Below are 19,870 nucleotides of genomic sequence, written 5' to 3' on the forward strand. Positions count from 1 at the left end.
ATAAAAATTATAAAACTATTTATCTTTATTTAAATATAGTTAAATTTTATTTACTATTTTACAGGAAATAAAAATGAAATTTATGTAATAACAATTATATTATTATTTTTTTTATATAATATAACTAAATTGATTTTATGAAAAAAAAATTTTATATTTTAAAAAATAATAATTAAAATTCAACAAAATTCAATAAATGTTTTCATATGACATAAAGATTATTCTAATTATAGTTAGGTCACTGAAAGAGTTTATTTGATACTCCCTAAAAGAATGCCACTTCTCTCTTCTTCGGAAGCTTGACAAGGAGGCGGATGAACGGGTGAATGGGTTGAGATAAAAGTCTATGACATGAGAAATGGGTTTAGTAGAATTAGGATCAATTATTACCAAAAAATTAGAATTAATTAATTAGTTAATTAGTGTCTCAGTCTTATAAGGTTTTTGAGTTTTTTATTTTTTTTTTAATGTGGGGTTCTTTAAAAAATACAAATATTTTTTAATTTAACCAAAATTGGCACATTAAGATACCAATTAATGAAACTTATATTTTATTAAGATACAAGTTTTCATGGCATAAATATATAAGAATTGTTAAACATAATATATATAATTAATTATAAAATGGCAGCTAAGATACCCATTGGATTATAAATCTTGAGCCAATGGGAAATAAATAATAAATCCAGACATTGTTTTTACTCTTGTTCCACCAATCCTTCTGTTCTTCCTTCTTTGTCAATCTCATCGATCAGCACCCACCAGCCTTCTCTGCCCTTTACACCATTCCACGTTCTCTTCTCTCCCTCCCCCGTACATTCTCTAGCTGGTCATCCCTCGCCACCGATCCAGGTTTCATTGAGCTGGTTATTATCATCGGTAGCCACACTACACTGCTGGTATTCCTTTTGTCTTTGCTTCTTTATCTATCTTCCCATTTTATTCGTTTTTACAAGCGAGAAAAGTAAGGGAAAACCATTAATTTGTCATATTTTGGTTGAAAGTAGATGGGGTATTATGATCTCTCCATAATTTATCCCTGATTTAGTTACCAACAGTTTTTGTGATCGGTAGTTTGTTACTGTTGTTGTTGCTTAGCTGGGCAAGCTCATGGCTTTCTTTTTTCGGCTGTTTGATCTTTCTGAATTAAATTTAGATACATGTTAGGTTTTTCAATTTTTCTGATCCAAATTGATCATATAAATTTGCTGCAAATATAGTTGAAGTGAAAAATTGAATAAATTGGTGAGAGTTTCCGTGCTTAAAGTCTGGATGTAAGTTCATAGTCAAATGTAGTAGAACTAAGCTGGCTCTGCTTCCTTCAAAAAAAAAAAAAAGAGAAGAGTTGTCTTTGCCTGCCCTTCTTTTTGTGAATTTATCTAAATTAAAGAAATAGATCTGTTATGAGAATGAGAGTGAAATTGAAACGAAAAAGGTTTCTAAATCAGATGAGGTTGCTAAGTATGGGAAAGGCTTTGCTAGTATCAGATTGATGTCATTTTTTTTTAATTTTTTTTTTAAATAGCATCAAGTTGTAATTTCAGTATAATGTGCTTGTGGTGTTTCAAATAGATTACAAAATGAAATTGAGCTAAAAATTATTTTTTTATGAATTTTAAGAATGAGTGAAAGTATAAAATGTAGTATAATTCCTGCCCAAAGTATATTGGATAATTTCGAAACCTAATTGATCTGTTTCGTTCAAAAAAAATAAGCCCATGGTTCAATTAACCAAACCTTGAGCACCCTTACCAATATGTCAGCCTATCCTGGGCTAAACGAGACAAGGAGCCTACTTAGCTGACTAAGGAAAAATGGACTGTTTAGTGTCCTCAACAATTTTGAAATATGTTTGCAGAGGTAGATTTATTAATATTTGTTTTGGGTACTCTTCTAGTGATAACCAAATTATTATCCTATGTTCTTCCCTTTTTTTTTCCTCTTTTATCTTCCACTTATTTTGGATTGCATTTATTCCTATAACCTTTAGAAGCTATGTTATGAGGCTGTGAGAATTTGTTACTCGTAGCCTTTTGCTCTTCTGATGTAAAGCATGATATTGCTTTCCCCCAAATGTTGCTCTTTTGCTTTTTATCTTTTTCTTATTTACTTTTTTTTTTAATTTTATTTTCAAGTGATCATTTCTTGATATCAGACAAGTTTTGTGATCTTGTTAATGCGTGCTTTCTTATTGGTTTTTCCAATGTTAGGTGGTTGAGATCTGTAAAGATGCAGTCACATTCTGGAGATGCTTCCCTTATGGTGAAAAAAGAAACAAATGACTACACCAGTTCAAGTTTTGCTGGTCATCAAGATAGAACTCTTCAAGGGCCTATAGAAGTTTCTTCATCTGAGGAAGATGACTCTCATGACACAGAGGATACGGATGACCAGTCTGTTGAAAATGCTTCAAAGCAATTGGTACTTTATGATCCTGTGGCTAATGGTACTGCTGTAACTGAACCTGCCCCTCAACCAATTCAGTGCCAGCCTGCAGCGTTTGGAAGAAATTTGGGTTCTAATATGCCTTCTAGAGTTTTGCCATCTGTAGGGGCTTTCACTGTCCAGTGTGCCGACTGCTTTAAATGGAGGCTCATCCCAACAAAGGAGAAGTATGAAGAAATACGTGAACATATTCTAGAGCAGCCTTTCTATTGCAAAACGGCTTGTGAGTGGCGGCCTGATATATCATGTGATGATCCAACTGACATTTCTCAAGATGGCAGTAGGCTCTGGGCAATTGATAAACCTAACATTGCCCAGCCACCTCGTGGGTGGCAACGGCTGTTACGAATTAGAGGTGAAGGGAGTACCAAATTTGCAGACGTGTATGTGTCTACTCTTATTTGTTTAAACTTTTGCAGTTTTATTGTTGAAAATTTTCTTTTCTTTTCTTTTTTTTTTCCTGGGTAAATTATAGTTTTCTTACCACCTATTATCTGATTTTGACTCGTTTATTTTTTAGCATATTGGTAAAATAAACAGGGACCTTTAAGGCCTCATATTAGACAAGGATCTTAAAATCTCCTTTACTGTATCAGGACCTTTAGAGCCGTTATAAGGACAATATTTGGTCTCCAATATATATGCATTGCATACTCTGTAGGAATATTTCTCTCAGATTTCAACATGATGGAGATAAAGGAGCACTCTTTTTTTTTGTGTGTGTCCATAATAGAATATTTTCTAGTGATATCTATAATAGTTCTTATTTTGCTTCAGATTCATGATTGATTTCAAAGTTTTCTATTTTGTAGCTTTTGATTAGGATCATGGCAATAGTGTACTGTTGTTCAGTTGATAATCCTGTTGCCTTTTGTTCCTTTTTAGCTCAAATTTCATAACATTAGACTATCTTACCATTTTTAAATTTCTTTTTTCTGTTTGTGGTATTAGATGAGGTATTGTTTCCACCGCAATGTCTTCCTCCCTCTTCCTACGTATTCACGTAAAACTCAATGTTATAAATGAGAAAAAGAAGAGCCATTTCTTTTGTTACTGTCTGCCACTGCCAATTTTGTCACAAGAAAAGAGAAGGTTTTTGGTGGGGTGTGGTGGAGGGTGGCAGGGTGGGGCTGGGATCAGAAAAACTATGGGCTTGGTTAGGATGAAGTGAGGCGAGGAATAGGTGCAACATTTTGGTGGAATTTTTCTAGCAACATGCTGAGCAAGCCTTCTGGCACACACAGCTGGATTTTTTTTAAAGAATTATTTCTGCAAACTTTTTGATTGGCTTTGTAAAATTTTCTCCTTTCTAATTTAATATCTTTTTTACAAGTTTCTTGCCACAATTTAACTTTGCATCTTCATGCTATCCTATCTTTTCTTTCCATGACAACTTCTCACTCTCTCTCTCTTTTATTTTATTTTATTTTTATTTTTTTTTATAGTGGCATATCAACTTGTTACAACTTCGTATTTTTCTCTTCTTTTCACCATGTCTACATTTTTGTACGTATCATTGAAGTTGATGTAAAAATTTTAAGGCAAATTTGTCCTTATTCTAACTCTTGAAATAGAACCTATGTTTTAATTCTTTAATACAATTTAGAACTCTTATCAGTTCCTATCCACTTTCCGTAAAGATCAATCAGGGGCTCTGATTTTATCAGTAAGGGAGGCAGAACTTAGTTTTTTCTGAGCAAAAGAGGAGCTAACATTTGAATCTGGCAAACATGAGAACTCCATATGTAGCGTGCTTTTGTTAGGGTTGTTTTGATTTACTTTTGGTTGCTTTGTAGTGTCCTCATTACTTGTGGAATTTTGTAGTTGTTACATACGGATCTTGTTAATTTTCTAGATGCAGTGATGGACTAATTTGGAGCTTATGTGCTGCTGCCATTATGATATGTTTTGAAATGTGAGGCTGTATTGTATTGGCTTGACCTTACACCTGCTAGTCCATACAATGAATTCAATCTGGCAATCATCAACTTCTTTGTGTGTTCTAAATGTTTTCAGGTACTATGAGTCACCATCAGGCAAGAGGCTCCGCTCAATGGTAGAGATCCAAAAGTATGTTAAATTATACATTCAGCGATGTGTAGTGGTAGATATTTTGCATGAGTTCTTCTTTTTGGGTGTTAAAACTCTCCTTTTGTAGGTACTTAATGGATCATCCTGAATATGTGCAAGACGGGGTAACTCTGTCACAATTTTCATTTCAAATCCCAAAGCCTTTGCAGGAGAACTATGTGAGAAAGCGTCCTGCCCGTGTATCAGCTACATGTGATGACACTAGACCTCTTGAGCCTAATGAAGGTACTTGAAAGACTCGGATTGAATTTTTTACACAAACTAAAGAGAGAATTTTTGCTGAACTGATTTTAGTTTGTATCTGAATGACATAATGTTCCACCAGTTTTTACATGGCACAAAAGGCCAATTTGGTCCTTGTATTTAGCACCAAGGCTCAATTAGGTAAAAAATAGCTCTTACGGCCAAATTGACATTGAACTCGGCAAATTGGATTAAGGTGACTCAAATTTGGAAACTGAGACACAAAACGCAGTAGAGTAGAGGCGAGTGAGCGCTGGCAGATTGGAATGACAAATTACATTTTTGTCCTTGATACTTTATGAAAATAATTATTAAGTCCTTATTTTTTTCAAGATTTTTAAAAAGTTTTTTTTTTGAAAGAAATTATTTTCAATTTTTTTATGCTGGAATTGTTGAATATTTATTGAATTTGTTGATTTTGATTTTCAATTTTGAGGTAAAATTGAAAGACCACAAACTGACTTGACGTTAATTTTTTATTTTAATTTCGATTGAATTTTTTGTCTTTTTTTTTTGGAGGAGATAGTGGGGCATGAGAGAATAAGTTGGGAGATAAAGAGTATGGAGAGAGAATGGTCAAATTATAGCTTTTATAAACTTTAGGGACCAAATTGTAAAATGCCAAATTTGATATAGGATGCTTGTGACACACATACCATTTTTTTGTCAAATTGATCCAATTTGCAAAGTTCATTGTCCATTTGCCCACGAGTTATTTTTACATCTAATTGAGCCTTGGTGATGAATAAGAAGGCCAAATTGGCCTTTAATTCTTTTTACATGTGGCTTATCTAGGGTGTGGATTTGATTCATTCTCAGTGGGGCGCTTGCCCCCAGTCTTGGCCCATTAAATGGATGATTCATGAGGCCCAATGAATATCAATCCCAGGTCCCCCTATGATCAGTAGGGATGCGACTGACCTGGAGTTTTAAAAATTGCCCATTAGTGGCGTAGCATGTCCTCTTTATGTCCTAAATCCTTGCTGTCATGATCTGTGTGCTATACTTTAGTGAGAGAGTTCGACATATATTTTCTGCTATATTTAAGACAAATGTAAAGAACAAAACCAATTTAACATGTTTTAATTGATTTCAATAGGAAATGCATTTCTTTTTAAGCAATTTTAAACATGTTTTTTGATACTAGAAGTTTCTTGTTGTATCCTTTTAATGAAAATGCAAGTATGTTTCCTCTGGTGAAGCCTTCAATTTAATGATGGAAAACTTTTTGTAAAATTTTGGGGAAATGCTTCCCTTTTCTTTACTATTCATTTTTTTTTCCTGTTAAATCATTGGAATGTGTCTGTACTTTTAGTAAAGGGACTTGCAATGCTTCTTAAGTATTTATTTCTGCTTCTGAGATATTGTTGGCTCTAGTAATTGCATGATTGTTTTTCTCAGTTCACCATGTGAATTGCACATGCTATTGATTTGAGTTACCATTCTTCTTGCTTCGCAAATGGATAGCTGGGGTTCATAGCCCCGCCCCTGCCTGTAAGATTTGCAACTTTGATGACTTGATGATACATTTTTTAGGATGGGAGATGAGAAAAACAGTTGCCGTAAGTTGGTGGACTAAAAGTGACTTTGATCATAAACAAACAAAACTAACTCAAGTTCTTCAAGGGTAGGGTTGGTTATAATGGCTGATAAATTGTTTTTGGATAAAAGTTTAAAAACTGGCTGTCGATATATTTAAGTTGAGGCCTAATTTGCCAACCCCAGCTGAGTTAGATCTTTGAATGTAAGCCCTTGATTAACACTTCAGTGATTCCTGACCAAAAAGAATGGATTTGGTAGCGCCACTTTTTCCCGCAGTCATTTCCTTCTCAGGGAACAACTCGTGTTACCGATTGACATGTAAACCAACTAACGAAAGTGTCATTGTTTGGCTGCAGTGAATCCCCTTGCATTGGCCAATCCAGCTGATTGTACAGATATGCAGTTTGGTAGGCCGGCGCTCCCACCTCCATCATCCTATCAGGCCCCTATTTCTGATCCGTTTGATCGACCAGTAAAGAAGCAAGCAAGGAGAATACCTTTTTAACATATGTACAGCAGGTTCGAAATACAATCGGTGCAGATATGGTTGTGACTTGTGAGCTTACCCATAGTCTTTTTGGTGACTGCATTTGTATTTTGCTCAAATGTTTTGTCTTAAAATACTACTATATTTTTTGAGCATAGGCTTCTGTGGAGCCTTTGCATGTTAGGGTGACGTTTTTTGAGCAAAGGCTTCTGAGAGGCCTCTGCATAGAAGAAAGAGGAACATGGTGGAAGGTAATGCATATTTGTTTGTCTGGAATGTGAAAAAAAAGAAAAACACCCCATAAACTCTGTATAATGGAGTCTAATTATGGGCATTCTTAACCATCATGACATTAATCATGGATCGTATCGAGTGAAATTCAATTATATTTTGTTTCTCATGTCTGAGATTTGGCAATCCTTGCCATTTATTCATTAGGTCATGGTGAGATTATACTTTCAAAGATAAAAAGGTTTGAATTCTTTGAAATTTGTATTCTAATCTATTATACTATTAAAATATTTTTAACATGCTTATTATTATTTTTTTATTTATTATTCATCTTTTATATTTTGTGGTGGGTTATATAATTTTTTACATAGTTTATTCTTTTTTTTTTATATATATATAAAATCATTGTGGCATTATTATTGTTCTAGTGTATTATTGCACTAAAAAAAATAGAAATAAAAAATTTAAATTATGATTTTAATTATACTAATAAAAAACATTATTTGGCTTTAAAAATATATAATTTATTATTTACTTTTATTAATTTTTAATTATAATTTAATAATATACAAAATTTAATATAAACTAATATATTATTTCATAATAATATATAAAAAATATATTTTAATTATTATAAAAATTATAAAAATTAAAATGAGAATCATTCTGTTGCTGTAATTTTTGATAAAATTCTATAATACACTTATAGAAGTGAAATTTACTTTTCATAAATTATAAAAAATTTATACATATAGAAATATAAAAAAATATTAAAATTTAATATTTAAAATGCATATAATAATTTACCGTAATTATTTTTTATAGAAAAATTAAGAAAATAAAACTCGAATTTAATATTTATTAGAATAAATTTCAATACGGAGCATAACTGGAGAACAGGGATGAAAATAGCCGAATTCAGGCCCGGCCCGCTCATTATACTGCACTAATTGCTCGAAAAAAAAAAAATACAAGATGCTCATCGTGTACTTATGAAAATTCCACCGCGAGCGAAGGAATACGTGTTTTTAAAGCACGTAATAAAACCTCACAGCATCAGTTATAGACCCGCACAAAATGGGTCTTGTTTTGGAAATTTACTCAAGGCTAGAGGCTAAAATGCTGGTATTTTATTTTATTTTATTTTATATTTTTTTATGTTACATTCATGTGGGGAAAAAAAGGCCAAGCGAGCAGAAACAGAGAAAAAGACAGAGAAAAGAGGCAGAGGAGAGCACAAGCATCGAAAGAAAAGGTTAAGATTTGATCCTCTTGTTTTTCAATTTCACAATTCTAACCATTTTCTTTTAATTTCTTCCCTTTTCACTATTTAATTTTTCTGTATTTCTTTTCCTTCTACCTTCTGATTTTGTTTTCTTTTTTAGATTTTTTTTTTTTTTTGGCTTTTAGCCTTTTTAGTTAGATTCAGATTGGTGTCACTGGGTATGGGAATAGTGATAATTCATATTCAGAATTTGAAAGTAAACTTCATTAATTGATAGATTTATTAATGTTTATAAGTTTTATCATATGAAAATTTTGCTTCTGAGCTGTGATCTTATGAAAATTCTTTCCCTAGAACTTGAAATCGAGCTGCTGAGAGTTTGATTTCTTGGTATTATAATGATTTTCTAGGAATTGGGCTTTTCAAGTTGATTTATTTTTGCAGGTTTTTGTGTCTTACTCTCTTCTTTGAAGAAGAGAGTGGGAGAGAATGGAGTTTGAGACAACCAGCAGTTGGATATGGGATGGGGTGCATCACCACCCACATGTCTTTGGCTGTTTAATGTTAACGGCTGCCTTGTTGGGATTGTCCACCAGCTATTTTGGTGGAATTGGACTTTCTTCTTTCCCTTATATGTGTTGGGATCTTGGTTTTTTCTACAAGAAGAGATGTGAGAAGAAGAAACCCATTCGCGTTTACATGGACGGTTGCTTTGATCTTATGCATTATGGCCATGCCAATGCTTTAAGGCAAGCTAAGGCTTTGGGTGATGAATTGGTAGTAGGTGTTGTCAGTGATGAGGAGATTATTTCCAATAAGGGTCCCCCTGTTTTGCCTATGGAAGAGAGGTATCTCTTGCAATGCTTTCCTTTTCTTTTTTTTAAAGATACTAGTAACTAGTTGCTGATTTCATTTTCCGATGAAAAGAAATCCCATTTATTCTTCAAGTACTGCTGTCCAGGATTAATTTTGTAAGAGTGAATAATTATCTAGTCATTCATGTGTCTTTAATTTTCAAACAGCATTTGTATTTCAACTTGCAAGTTGAAGCTATTTTTTCCTATCAAATATTTGTTCTTCCTCCCTGATGAAGTAAAGAATAATTTAAAATTGATCTGATTGCTTTTTATTTGTTTGTAACTTTGTATCCTATATTCTTAGTCTTGTATACAACTCAACTCAACTCAACTAAGCCTTTATCCCAAAAATTTTGGGTCGACTATATGGATTCGCTTTCTCCACTCTAAACGATTTTGGGTTAAATCCTCTCTAGGTCATGTTGTACTACTTTCCTCCAAGTCAATTTAGGTCTACCTCTTTTTTTCTTTCTATCCTCTAACCTAATGTGCTCTACTTGTCTAACTGGAGCTTCCGTATTTCTACGCTTCACATGACCAAACCACCTCAATCTCCCTTCACTCAACTTATTTTTAATTGACACTGCTCCTACCTTTTCTATAATACTCTCATTACGGATTTTATCTAGTCTAGTATGACCACTCATCCACCTTAACATTCTCATCTCTGCTACTCTTATCTTAGACGCATACGACTCTTTCAGTGCCCAACATTCACTAACATATAATATAGCCGGTCGTATGGCTGTACGGTAAAATTTTTCTTTCAACTTATTGGGAATCTTACGATCACATAAAACTCCCGTGGCACGTCTCCACTTCAACCATCCAGCTTTAATCCTATGACTAACATCCTCCTCACATCCCCCATCTACTTGAAGGACTGAGCCTAGATATTTAAAGTGATTACTTTGGGACAGTACCACTCCATTCAAACTAACTCCTTCCCTATCACCAGTTTGGCCTTCACTGAACTTGCAATGCATGTATTCTGTCTTCGTTCTACTTAACTTAAAACCCTTTGACTCTAGAGTATTTCTCCAAAGTTCTAGCTTTCTATTGACTACTTCTCGTGTCTCATCTATCAGAATAATATCATTCGCAAACATCATGCACCAAGGAATACTCTCTTGTATATGTTTCGTCAATTCATCTAAAACTAATGTAAAAAGGTAAGGACTTATGGCTGATCCTTGGTGTAATAATCCAATTGAGATCGGAAAATCTCTTGTGTCCTCTCCTACTGTGCGCACAATAGTAGTTGCTCCTTCATACATATCTTTCAACACTTGTATGTACTTAATAGATACCCTCTTTTGTTCTAACACATTCCATTAGACATCTCTTGGAACACTATCATAAGCCTTCTCCAAATCAATAAAAACCATGTGTAGATCTTTCTTCACATCTCTATATTTCTCCATCAAGCTTCTAATGAGAAAGATTGCTTCCATAGTTGAACGATCGGGCATGAAACCAAATTGATTGAGAGAGATAGAAGTATCATGACGTAGTCGATGCTCCATAACTCTCTCCCACAACTTCATAGTATGGCTTATGAGTTTAATTCCCCTATAATTTGAGCAACTCTGTATGTCTCCCTTATTTTTAAAAATAGATATTAAAATACTCTTCCTCCATTCATCAGGCATTTTCTTTGAGTTTAGAATCTTATTAAATAATTTAGTTAACTATGCCACTCCCATATCTCCCAAACACTTCCATACTTCAATTGGTATTTCATCGGGTCCACAGGCTTTACCCACTTTCATTCTCTTAAGTGCTTCCTTTACTTCTAAAGATCTAATCCTTCTAGTATAATTCACATTCTTTTCTATTGTTCTATAATCTATATTCACGCTATTACCATTTTGACTATTATTAAAGAGATCATTAAAATAATTTCTCTATCTCTCTTTAATGTCCTCATCTTTCACCAATACTTTTCCTTCTTTATCCTTAATGCATCTAACTTGATTGAGATCTTGACATTTCCTTTCTCTCCTCCTTGCTAATCTATAAATATCTTTCTCCCCTTCTTTAGTTCCAAGTTTCTCATATAACTTTTCAAAGGCATGTGCTCTTGCTTGACTAACTGCCTTTTTTGCCTATTTCTTTGCTATCTTGTACTGTTCATATGCCTCATTATTATCACATTTAGGTAATTTCTTATACCATTTCCTTTTTCTCTTCACTGCCTTTTGTACTTCCTCATTCCACCACCATCTCTCTTTTGAGAGTGGTCCATGTCCTTTAGACTCTCAAAGTACTTTTTTAGCTACTTCTCTAATCTTTGATGCTATCTGTATCTACATATCATTGGCCTCCATATCCAGCTTCCATACTTCGAACTCGAGAAGATCATTTTTGAACTTCACTTGCTTTACTCCTTTGAACTCTCACCACTTTGTTCGAGCTACACTATTTCTTCTGACCTTACTTGAATTGTTCCTAAACTTGACATCCAAGACCACTAACCGATGTTGACTTGTTAAAGCCTCTCCTGGAATGACCTTGCAATCCTTGCATAGAGCTCTATTTGTCTTCCTGGTTAAGAGGAAGTCGATTTGGCTTCTATGTTGCCCACTTTTGAAAGTCACTAAAAGTGACTCTCTTTTTATAAAGTAGGTATTTGTTAGTATTAGGTCGTATGCCATAGCAAAATCCAGGATGCTTTTTCCCTCCTCATTTCGACTGCCAAAATCAAAACCTCTATGAACATTCTTATAATCTTGTCTATCACTTCCTACATGTCCATTCAAATCTCCACCAATGAAAAATTCTCTTCATTCGGTATGCTTTGCATTAAATCATCCATATCTTCCCAAAACCTTTGTTTACTCTCACTGTCTAGTCCTATTTGTAGAGCATAAGCACTAACTATATTTATTGTTTCTCCTTATAGCACTAGCTTTGCTAGCATAATTCTATCTCCTACTCTTTTCACAACTATTACTGCGTCTTTCAATGTTCTGTCTATGATTATACCCACTCCGTTCTTGTTTCTCTCCTATCCGGTAAACCACAGTTTGTACCCTGAATTATCCACTTCCTTACTTTTCTCTCCTACCCATTTAGTCTCCTGAATGCAAGCAATATTCAACCTTCTCCTTTCCAAGGTATCCACAAGCTCCATTAATTTTCCTGTAAGTGATCCAACATTCCAAGTACCAACCCTGATCCTCCTCCTATCCTGCTCCTTCCTAATTGGTCTCCTTCTATGATATCTTCTATTGTTTTCTATGTCTATCTTGTATACTTGGCTTAAATGTTGGAGACTCTAGTGCATTGGATCTCCACATAAATCATCATTTTCTCCCATATGCCTTTGTGGATCTATGTTTTTGTTTCTCAACTCTTCACTTTTCGTGTTTAAGAATCACATATTCTCCTACTGTTAAATGGATTTTTGTTCACTAACAATATCTGGGTTTGCATTAACTTATGTTCAGTTTAGCCATTATGCTGTAATGAAAGTGGTAATGGGTTGGTGAATTGGTGTTGTGGGTCTGACACCTCAATGTTACCAATTAAAAAGAAGTTTACAGATAGGTTTATTTGATGGAAACACAATTTTGGTTCTATAACTTGTGATTATTGGGGGGAAGTGGTGAAAAGGATTTAGCAGCTAAACCAGGTGGGAAATGGGAAGGAGGAAAAAGACAGTTGCGTTGAGTTGCTTCAGCCTGTGCTTATTTTCTATTGAGAAAATCTACTTGAGTGATTCAGCTATTGTCCTTAATTTTGTTGTATTTGGAATGTAACTGAATTCATTGGATTTAATTAATTTGAAGATATTATTTCATAGACTATAAAATATTGAATTTAATAACATTTCTAGAATAACATTTTGGTGGAATTAACTTAACATTTAATAACAATGACTTTCTAAATTCAACTTGATCATTATTTGCAAGTAATTTAAGTGCTGTTGGTCTAATTCAAGCTTCTTTCAGGTTGGCTCTTGTCAGTGGATTGAAGTGGGTGGATGAAGTCATAGCCAATGCTCCATATGCCATTACAGAGCAGTTCATGAAAACTCTCTTCAATGAGCATAAGATTGACTATATCATACATGGTGATGATCCTTGTCTGCTTCCTGATGGAACTGATGCTTATGCCTTAGCCAAGAGAGCTAGACGCTACAAGCAGATTAAACGTACTGAAGGGGTCTCCAGCACAGATATTGTAGGTACTATTTTTTTCTTGAGCAATCTCTGAAATTGTTATAGAAATACTAAGGCTATGTAACATGGGAAATAAAGGGGGAAGGAAATAATGGAAGATAATAAGAGGAGAAGGAAACCCTGGCCCCACATGACTTGAATCTCTTGAATTTGGAGAGTGAATGAGGAAAGGTTGGGAGGAAAAAGGTGAACTGTTAAAAGGAAATTACTTATGTACCTTCTTATGTTTTAAATTCAACCACCCTAAAAATTGTGCTTTTCTTGGGCAACATAGTAAATTCACAAGAAGTGTGGTTTTTTGCTTCCTATATTCGTAGCTTTCCAAATAAGAGAAAATAAAATTTATCTGTATTTTTCCACTTTTATTTTCCTCCCATCCAAACAAGGGAGAGAAAATAAATGAAGAATTTTCTCTTTATTTACCCTCCCCTATTTCCCCTCCTCAATCCATTTCATTTCATAGTTACCAAATTCATTCACCTCTTATGGGTACTGCGATCTGGGTGACGCGGAACTTTTGTATCCCAAATGGCTAAGGGACGCGATCTGAGACGTTAAACTTGGGGTTTTGGCAAGAAAATAAAGGGAGAAAGGAGAAGAAGAAAGAGAAAGGTAGACATATCTAATAGTTTTTGGATGGGATGCGATACGCTTGTTTTGCTTGAGCTAAATGAGTAGTTTTTTGAATTTCTAATATGATGACATACTAATTACATTCTTCTTTTTTTTAATCGCAAAATTATTTGAATGCAGGAAGGATACTTGCTGTGAATGATACAAAAGCTTGTAATCATGATGATAAATTGTCTTCACCTGGAGATTCCTTCACTGGAAATCAATCCAGTAGTGCCCATATATCTCAATTTCTACCTACGTCACAGCGAATTGTGCAATTTTCAAATGGCAAGGTATTTCTAATATCATTTTGTGAATATTGTAAGGCATATGTTTAGATATTCTAAATGAAAACAATAACAAATTGCCTTGTTTAAAGCATGCTTTCACACTCTCTTTGACAAAGAGGGAAAAGAGAAAATTAGTTGTTCATATATTGTGATTAATAAACTGCGTGATACCAAAATGTGTGTAGGAAATTGCGCTCACTGCTAAAGCTGCGACTTTGTCTGGATAAAGTTTTTTCTTTTTTTTTTTTAAATCTTTTTTAAAATTTTTTGCATAATATTAAGGTAGTAACCTCTTCATTTATTTATTTATTTGTTGGGGGAGTGGGGATATGGACAATTTCTTCCTGATAGTTCATTATCAGACATAATTGTTTTCAATTTTAGTTGTATTAAGATTTCAAAAAGTTGATCTATGTGAGCAGGCTACCAATGGTAGATCTATGGGGTGTGGTAGAGAACCATAAGAAAAATCAATTGGGTGTGGAGGAGATATAAAAAAAAGGATAACAAATTATATGCTGTATATTACACCTGCTCAATTCAATTCAGTTAAACTTTAATCCCAATCTAGTTGGTGATTGGTTACATGTGTCTTTTTCCTTCATTTTACTCAATTTAGGTCAGCATATGTAGAATGTCTAATCCTGTGAAATCTTTCTTTAGTGAAAGGCGCCAAGTCATCCTATGTCTGCTTCACATATTCTTGATTCCTTTAACATAGAATATGCTCAATCTTTAGTATTGCATCTGCTGATCTATCTTGTACATGCCCAAATATTCATCATCCCTTGACTTACTTTCTAGTGGATGCTATTTCCACCTTCCTGTCAGAGGCTCCTTAATGCTTTACAAAGAGCTTTAACCTTTATGAGCCAGAAAAAAAAAAAAAAAATACAAACTTTTAATGAGATGAAATTTTCTCATAGAAATGTATTAGCAAGAGCAGACTACTGGTAACACTTTCTGGTTCAGAGCGGAGATGTGTGCTGATGTGCCTAAAGCAAGTACCTTATTGTTAATTTTATTCATTAAGACATTAAGGTTGATTATTCAGGGCTTTGATCATTGTATTAGCCCATCACTTTTCTAGCCAGATGTATTATGCCACATTATATTTTTGTTGCTTTGTATGGGTAGAATTCTTTTTCAGGACAATTTGGTGGTTAGGGTTCACTTATAATTTCTTTCTTTGTTTTGTTTTGAAGAGACATGACAGAGGGAGGCAGGCAGGCAACCTTGGTTTTTTTTTTTTTTTTTTTTTTTTCCTTCCCTTTCATGTGTATGTAGATCTGATTTGTTTAACAACAACTGATGTTTTATATAATCTCAGGGACCTGGACCAAATGCTCATGTTGTGTACATTGATGGGGCATTTGATCTCTTCCATGCTGGACATGTGGAGGTATCCTTAACTACTAGAATTTTACTTCCAGCCAAAGTTAGTGGCTTCTGCATTGCTTCTCTTCTGTCTTCTCCTTTTCTTTTCTTTTATTTTTTGATAACTCTATGATATTCCACTAAGGTCATTGTGTATTCTTCATTGGCTATCAAGAGTTGTCTTTGTGTTCTTTAATGTAGTGCTACTACCCTGCCTTGAGTGTGGCTTGCTCCAATTCCACTGCACGCCAGCCTTTGGCATGTTTAAACTTGATTATAGTTTGAACTAATGTTTCTAAGTGATGTTTCCATTGCATCAGAATGAGTTATTACCTCACAAGGTTTATGTTTAATAGCACCGAGAAATATGATACGTTAGAATTTGATTATTTTGGAATCCAAATCTTTTAAAATGGTTTTTGGAAAAACATTTATCGAACTCTTTTTTTTCCTTGAGGTGTTTGCCATTTAGTTTTCAAAAGAAGAATCTTTTTGGTCACACAAGTGAATGCTTGATGCAGACATGATAGATTTTCTACTTTATTTTATTGGTAAAAATCACTACACATTTTAGCTAGGCTGGGAAATTTGATGGTTCTTTGGAGGTATAAATTGAAATTTAGTGGCTGTTTCTGTTTTTCATACAGATTCTCAGGTGTGCTAGGCAGCTTGGAGATTTTCTGCTGGTTGGGATCCACACTGACCAGATTGTGAGGTATGTCAATATGGTATGGGGTTTGATTTGCTTATATGTGCATCATTAGTAAAGCTAAAACTACCTTGTTTGCCTGCAAAGTGCAAACATAGAGTGGAAAAAAGTATACATAGAGCGGAAAAAAGTAATAATGATGTAGAATGATTAGGGAACATGAAATTAGGGTTCGAATACAACTTGGCAGATCTGAATATTTTCAGGAAATAAAGAAAGCTAATAAACTCACACTAGTAGGATCTATAATTCGCTTCTATCAAGAAAGCCCCACACTTTCTTGGATTACAATTGCATTCCACAACTCAAAGAATTTACTATTGCTGGGAATTTATTCATTGAAAACTGAATATCTAAATTATATAAGTTTAGATATTAGTAGACTGAAAAGTAATCTCAAGTCTGTACGTAGTTTTACTCTTAATCCTTATGGAACTTGGACTCTAAATACAAAACCAGAACTAACTATTAGACTTATTATGCCTCCATGTTAAGACTCGAGAATAAGTAGAAATAAATTGAGACCCAAGACACCAAGTCTCAGCCTATTCCAGCAAAACTACAAAATCATATGAAGTACCCATGCTTGCTAAAATCAACCTGTTCCTATATCACTATATGGAGTTCTGTTATTGTTTGCATCAAATTAGCAGTTGTTTTGTGCAGTGAACACAGGGGGAAGCACTACCCAATTATGCATCTGCATGAGCGTAGTCTTAGTGTGCTGGCTTGCCGTTATGTTGATGAAGTCATCATGGGTGCACCTTGGGAAGTTTCCAAAGATATGGTGTGTTTTATTTATTTTTTTTATTAATTACTTATTTGATCTGTGATTATTTGAACATAATGGTTTATTAATGAGCACATGTTACTTTTTCGCACATAATTCTCAACTTTTTAAGTATTTGCACATAAGCCTTGCTTGGTATTGAGTTTCAGAGCCTGAAACCGCTTTTCTGAATAAAAGCACCGTTTTAGATGCTGTTGAGAAAAACAGTTTAGAAAAAACTGTTTTGTTATTTTAGTGTTCTTATGACTAAAACTAATCAAATTTAATTTTTAATTATTTTTTAATACTCTCTAGCTAGTATATTTAAAAAAGTGATTTTCTCAACAGCAGTTTCAACAGCAATGCCAAACAAGCCCATAGTAGCTACATATATGTTGGACTTGGGAGACCCAAGTTCAACTCCCCCTTCCCCCTACATATTTAATTAAACAAAAAAAAAAAAAAAAAAAAAAAAAAAAAACCTATTCAAGTATTGGCACCTGCAGGATTGCGTACTCTTTGGTAAAGTATGCAATAGGCCATCATGCTTGCTGGCTATAGATGGAGTAATGGAGTACCAGTTAAAGATTCAGTTATTACCTCTTTTGGACTTAAATTGAGATATTACCAGTCTAAAGTTCTTTAAGTGGGCTTCTAATAGTAATTTTAGCATTACTATCCAGGGTTTTAAATAATGGAATAAGACTGAATCAATCTGAAATGCACTGAATCAGCTGCTGATTTTTTTTGAAAACCTTTAGCAAACAGGTTTTTAAATAATAGATTGGCAAACAGGTATAACAAAATTGGCTGAATTGGTCTGCAATGGCCCATATATAAAATCATGTTATTAGCACTTTAATGTATATCAATATACTCTTACAAAGAAAATTAGATAAGGTATAATCAATCCCAAAAGGGTATGGATCTATTTTGCAATCAAAGTTTTTTCATCCATGGGTTAATCGGTTCTGTCTTTCTTGCAGAAGACCCATGAAGCTGCAACCGATGCTATTTTGATAATAGCAATTGTTTGGAACATCTCATATGTGTCAATATCTGTATATAAATTAACATAAGCAACGGCTGCAGCCTCTATTTGATTTTAATCTGCACTTTAAACAACTTTGCGACTTTTGAACTACTGTTCTAGGGCTTGGGATTGTGATAAGGTGCTTACAAATGAACAACTCAACTCAACTCAACTAAGCCTTTGTCCCAAAAATTTTGGGGTCGGCTATATGGATTCTCTTTCTCCACTCTAAACGATTTTTAGTTAAATCCTCGGAAATGTGTAATGCTTACAAATGAACAACATTCATAAAAATGTTGGCTGCACTGTTTGTAAACTCGTAAGGGAGGATTATTGGCATGCACTGTTTGTAGGTGGTGGTAATGATTGTCATTACTTATGTGCTGAGTTTCTTTTTTTTTTTTTTTCCGTTGCATAAGCAGATTACAACTTTCAACATCTCTTTGGTTGTGCATGGAACTATTGCAGAGTGCAACTCCATGTTGGCTGTAAGCTTGATTCTTCACTTTTTTTTGTTAGATTGAATCACCAGCCACATGCTACTACATTTATTTGCATTAAACTGATAACTCAATTGAAACCATTTTTCTTTTGCAGGGCATAGCTGATCCCTATGCAGTTCCAAAGAGCATGGGAATTTTCCGAATTCTTGAAAGCCCTAAACGTATTACTACCACTTCAGTGGCTCAAAGGATTGTTGCCAATCATGAGGCTTACATGGTAGTCCTTAGTTCTTCTCCTTTCCTTATTTGCTTGAGTACAATATCTTTTGTTTAATCAGTGGTTGATTGATAATTTTTTAGATGCTTGTCAAGCAACAAGTAATCTGAGCACGCTACCTTAAATTTGCATTTTGTGATTGATTGTCAGTTAGAATTTGATTAAACACATTTTCCAGGTCTTAGACTGCTGTGGATAAGTGCCCTTGCTTATTGTTGAAGGCATAAAATAGTTATTCAATTGAAGATATTTGAGATGCTTGTCTAACATTTTTTAATTCATGATTCTAGTGGAGAATCATGGTTAATAGTTAATATCTTTCTAGTTATTGTACTTGTGGAGAATGCTTTTTCTTTTCTATTGTTTCTGTTACTTTCATTTTAGGCTATATGCTTGTTTCATGGAGAATGCTTTAGCATTTATCCTATGAGGTTTTGCTTGACCAATTTCTTTGTTTTGAGGAGTGTTGTTGATGTTTTTTTAACTCTCTCATATTCAATGTAGAAACGCAACGCCAAGAAGGCAGAAAGTGAGAAAAAGTACTATGCAGCGAAGGTCTATGTATCAGGAGATTAGTGGAGAGCTAGTTTGGTGTACACTTCATCTTAACGTCCCATAGAAATGCCTTTTTGCTCAAGACGCAAGTCTCATAATTTTGTTAGTGTGAAGGAGATGAGAACGGAGCAAAAGAAGCTCTTTATTATTATTATTATTATTTTTTTCTCTCTCATTTTGATGTAACGTTATATGAGCACAGGCAAACCCTCTATGTTTTCATATCAAATGTTGAAACTGTTTGGGCGTTTAAGTTTTTCAGTGTGTTCAAACGCAGTAGAGTTACCCTTTGCATTATTAATTACCTAGCATAATTCTCATACTATTGCATGATTAATTTATAATTTTTATTTTTTAATTTAATTTTTAATTATATTTTTAATAAGATAAATTATTATTATTATTATTATTAAATTAATTTTAAATTAAAAATTTTATTAATTTAATTTAATTTAAAATTTTTGCCGATTAAAATAATAATAAATTTTTAATTA

General features: G+C 33.8%; 2 protein-coding genes across 6 annotated transcripts; both read left to right on the plus strand.

Moving 5' to 3' along the window:
• The first annotated feature begins 622 nt into the window (after positions 1–622).
• LOC110664876 (methyl-CpG-binding domain-containing protein 2) lies at positions 623–7,102 on the plus strand. 2 transcript variants are annotated; one of them, XR_002496763.2, is made up of 6 exons: positions 623–899; positions 2,211–2,828; positions 4,462–4,515; positions 4,604–4,761; positions 6,181–6,273; positions 6,678–6,817. XR_002496763.2 is itself a non-coding variant. In XM_021824750.2 (5 exons), exons 2-5 carry the CDS (start codon positions 2,230–2,232, stop codon positions 6,824–6,826), a joined length of 960 nt encoding a protein of 319 aa, XP_021680442.2. In that variant the 5' UTR covers positions 628–899; positions 2,211–2,229; the 3' UTR covers positions 6,827–7,102. The 2 variants fall into 2 exon arrangements, 1 of the variants encoding a protein (XP_021680442.2); XM_021824750.2 differs by lacking the exon at positions 6,181–6,273 and having other exon boundaries at positions 628–899; positions 6,678–7,102.
• A 1,044-nt stretch (positions 7,103–8,146) lies between these two features.
• Positions 8,147–19,632, plus strand: LOC110664875 (ethanolamine-phosphate cytidylyltransferase). 4 transcript variants are annotated; one of them, XM_021824745.2, is made up of 11 exons: positions 8,147–8,294; positions 8,709–9,112; positions 13,078–13,313; positions 14,062–14,216; positions 15,419–15,439; positions 15,544–15,651; positions 16,238–16,305; positions 16,966–17,086; positions 18,524–18,589; positions 18,699–18,821; positions 19,326–19,632. In XM_021824745.2, the coding sequence occupies exons 2-11, from the start codon at positions 8,754–8,756 to the stop codon at positions 19,395–19,397; spliced, it is 1,329 nt and encodes a 442-aa protein (XP_021680437.2). In that variant the 5' UTR covers positions 8,147–8,294; positions 8,709–8,753; the 3' UTR covers positions 19,398–19,632. The 4 variants fall into 4 exon arrangements, with proteins under 4 accessions (XP_021680437.2, XP_021680440.2, XP_021680438.2 ...); XM_021824748.2 differs by having other exon boundaries at positions 15,544–15,615; XM_021824746.2 differs by lacking the exon at positions 15,419–15,439.
• The last annotated feature ends 238 nt before the right edge of the window (positions 19,633–19,870 follow it).

This window comes from Hevea brasiliensis, chromosome 15, assembly GCF_030052815.1.
Source record: "Hevea brasiliensis isolate MT/VB/25A 57/8 chromosome 15, ASM3005281v1, whole genome shotgun sequence".
Taxonomy (NCBI): domain Eukaryota; kingdom Viridiplantae; phylum Streptophyta; class Magnoliopsida; order Malpighiales; family Euphorbiaceae; genus Hevea; species Hevea brasiliensis.

Excerpts from the sequence above, each read along its gene's own strand:
- LOC110664876 (XM_021824750.2), top strand. The coding sequence starts at position 2,230 with ATGCAGTCACATTCTGGAGATGCTTCCCTTATGGTGAAAAAAGAAACA. Across the intron at positions 4,516-4,603 it reads TCAATGGTAGAGATCCAAAA|GTACTTAATGGATCATCCTG; the intron begins GTATGTTAAATT and ends CTCCTTTTGTAG. Across the intron at positions 4,762-6,677 it reads ACCTCTTGAGCCTAATGAAG|TGAATCCCCTTGCATTGGCC; the intron begins GTACTTGAAAGA and ends GTTTGGCTGCAG.
- LOC110664875 (XM_021824745.2), top strand. The coding sequence starts at position 8,754 with ATGGAGTTTGAGACAACCAGCAGTTGGATATGGGATGGGGTGCATCAC. Across the intron at positions 15,652-16,237 it reads GAATTTTACTTCCAGCCAAA|ATTCTCAGGTGTGCTAGGCA; the intron begins GTTAGTGGCTTC and ends TTTTTCATACAG. Across the intron at positions 18,822-19,325 it reads CCAATCATGAGGCTTACATG|AAACGCAACGCCAAGAAGGC; the intron begins GTAGTCCTTAGT and ends TATTCAATGTAG.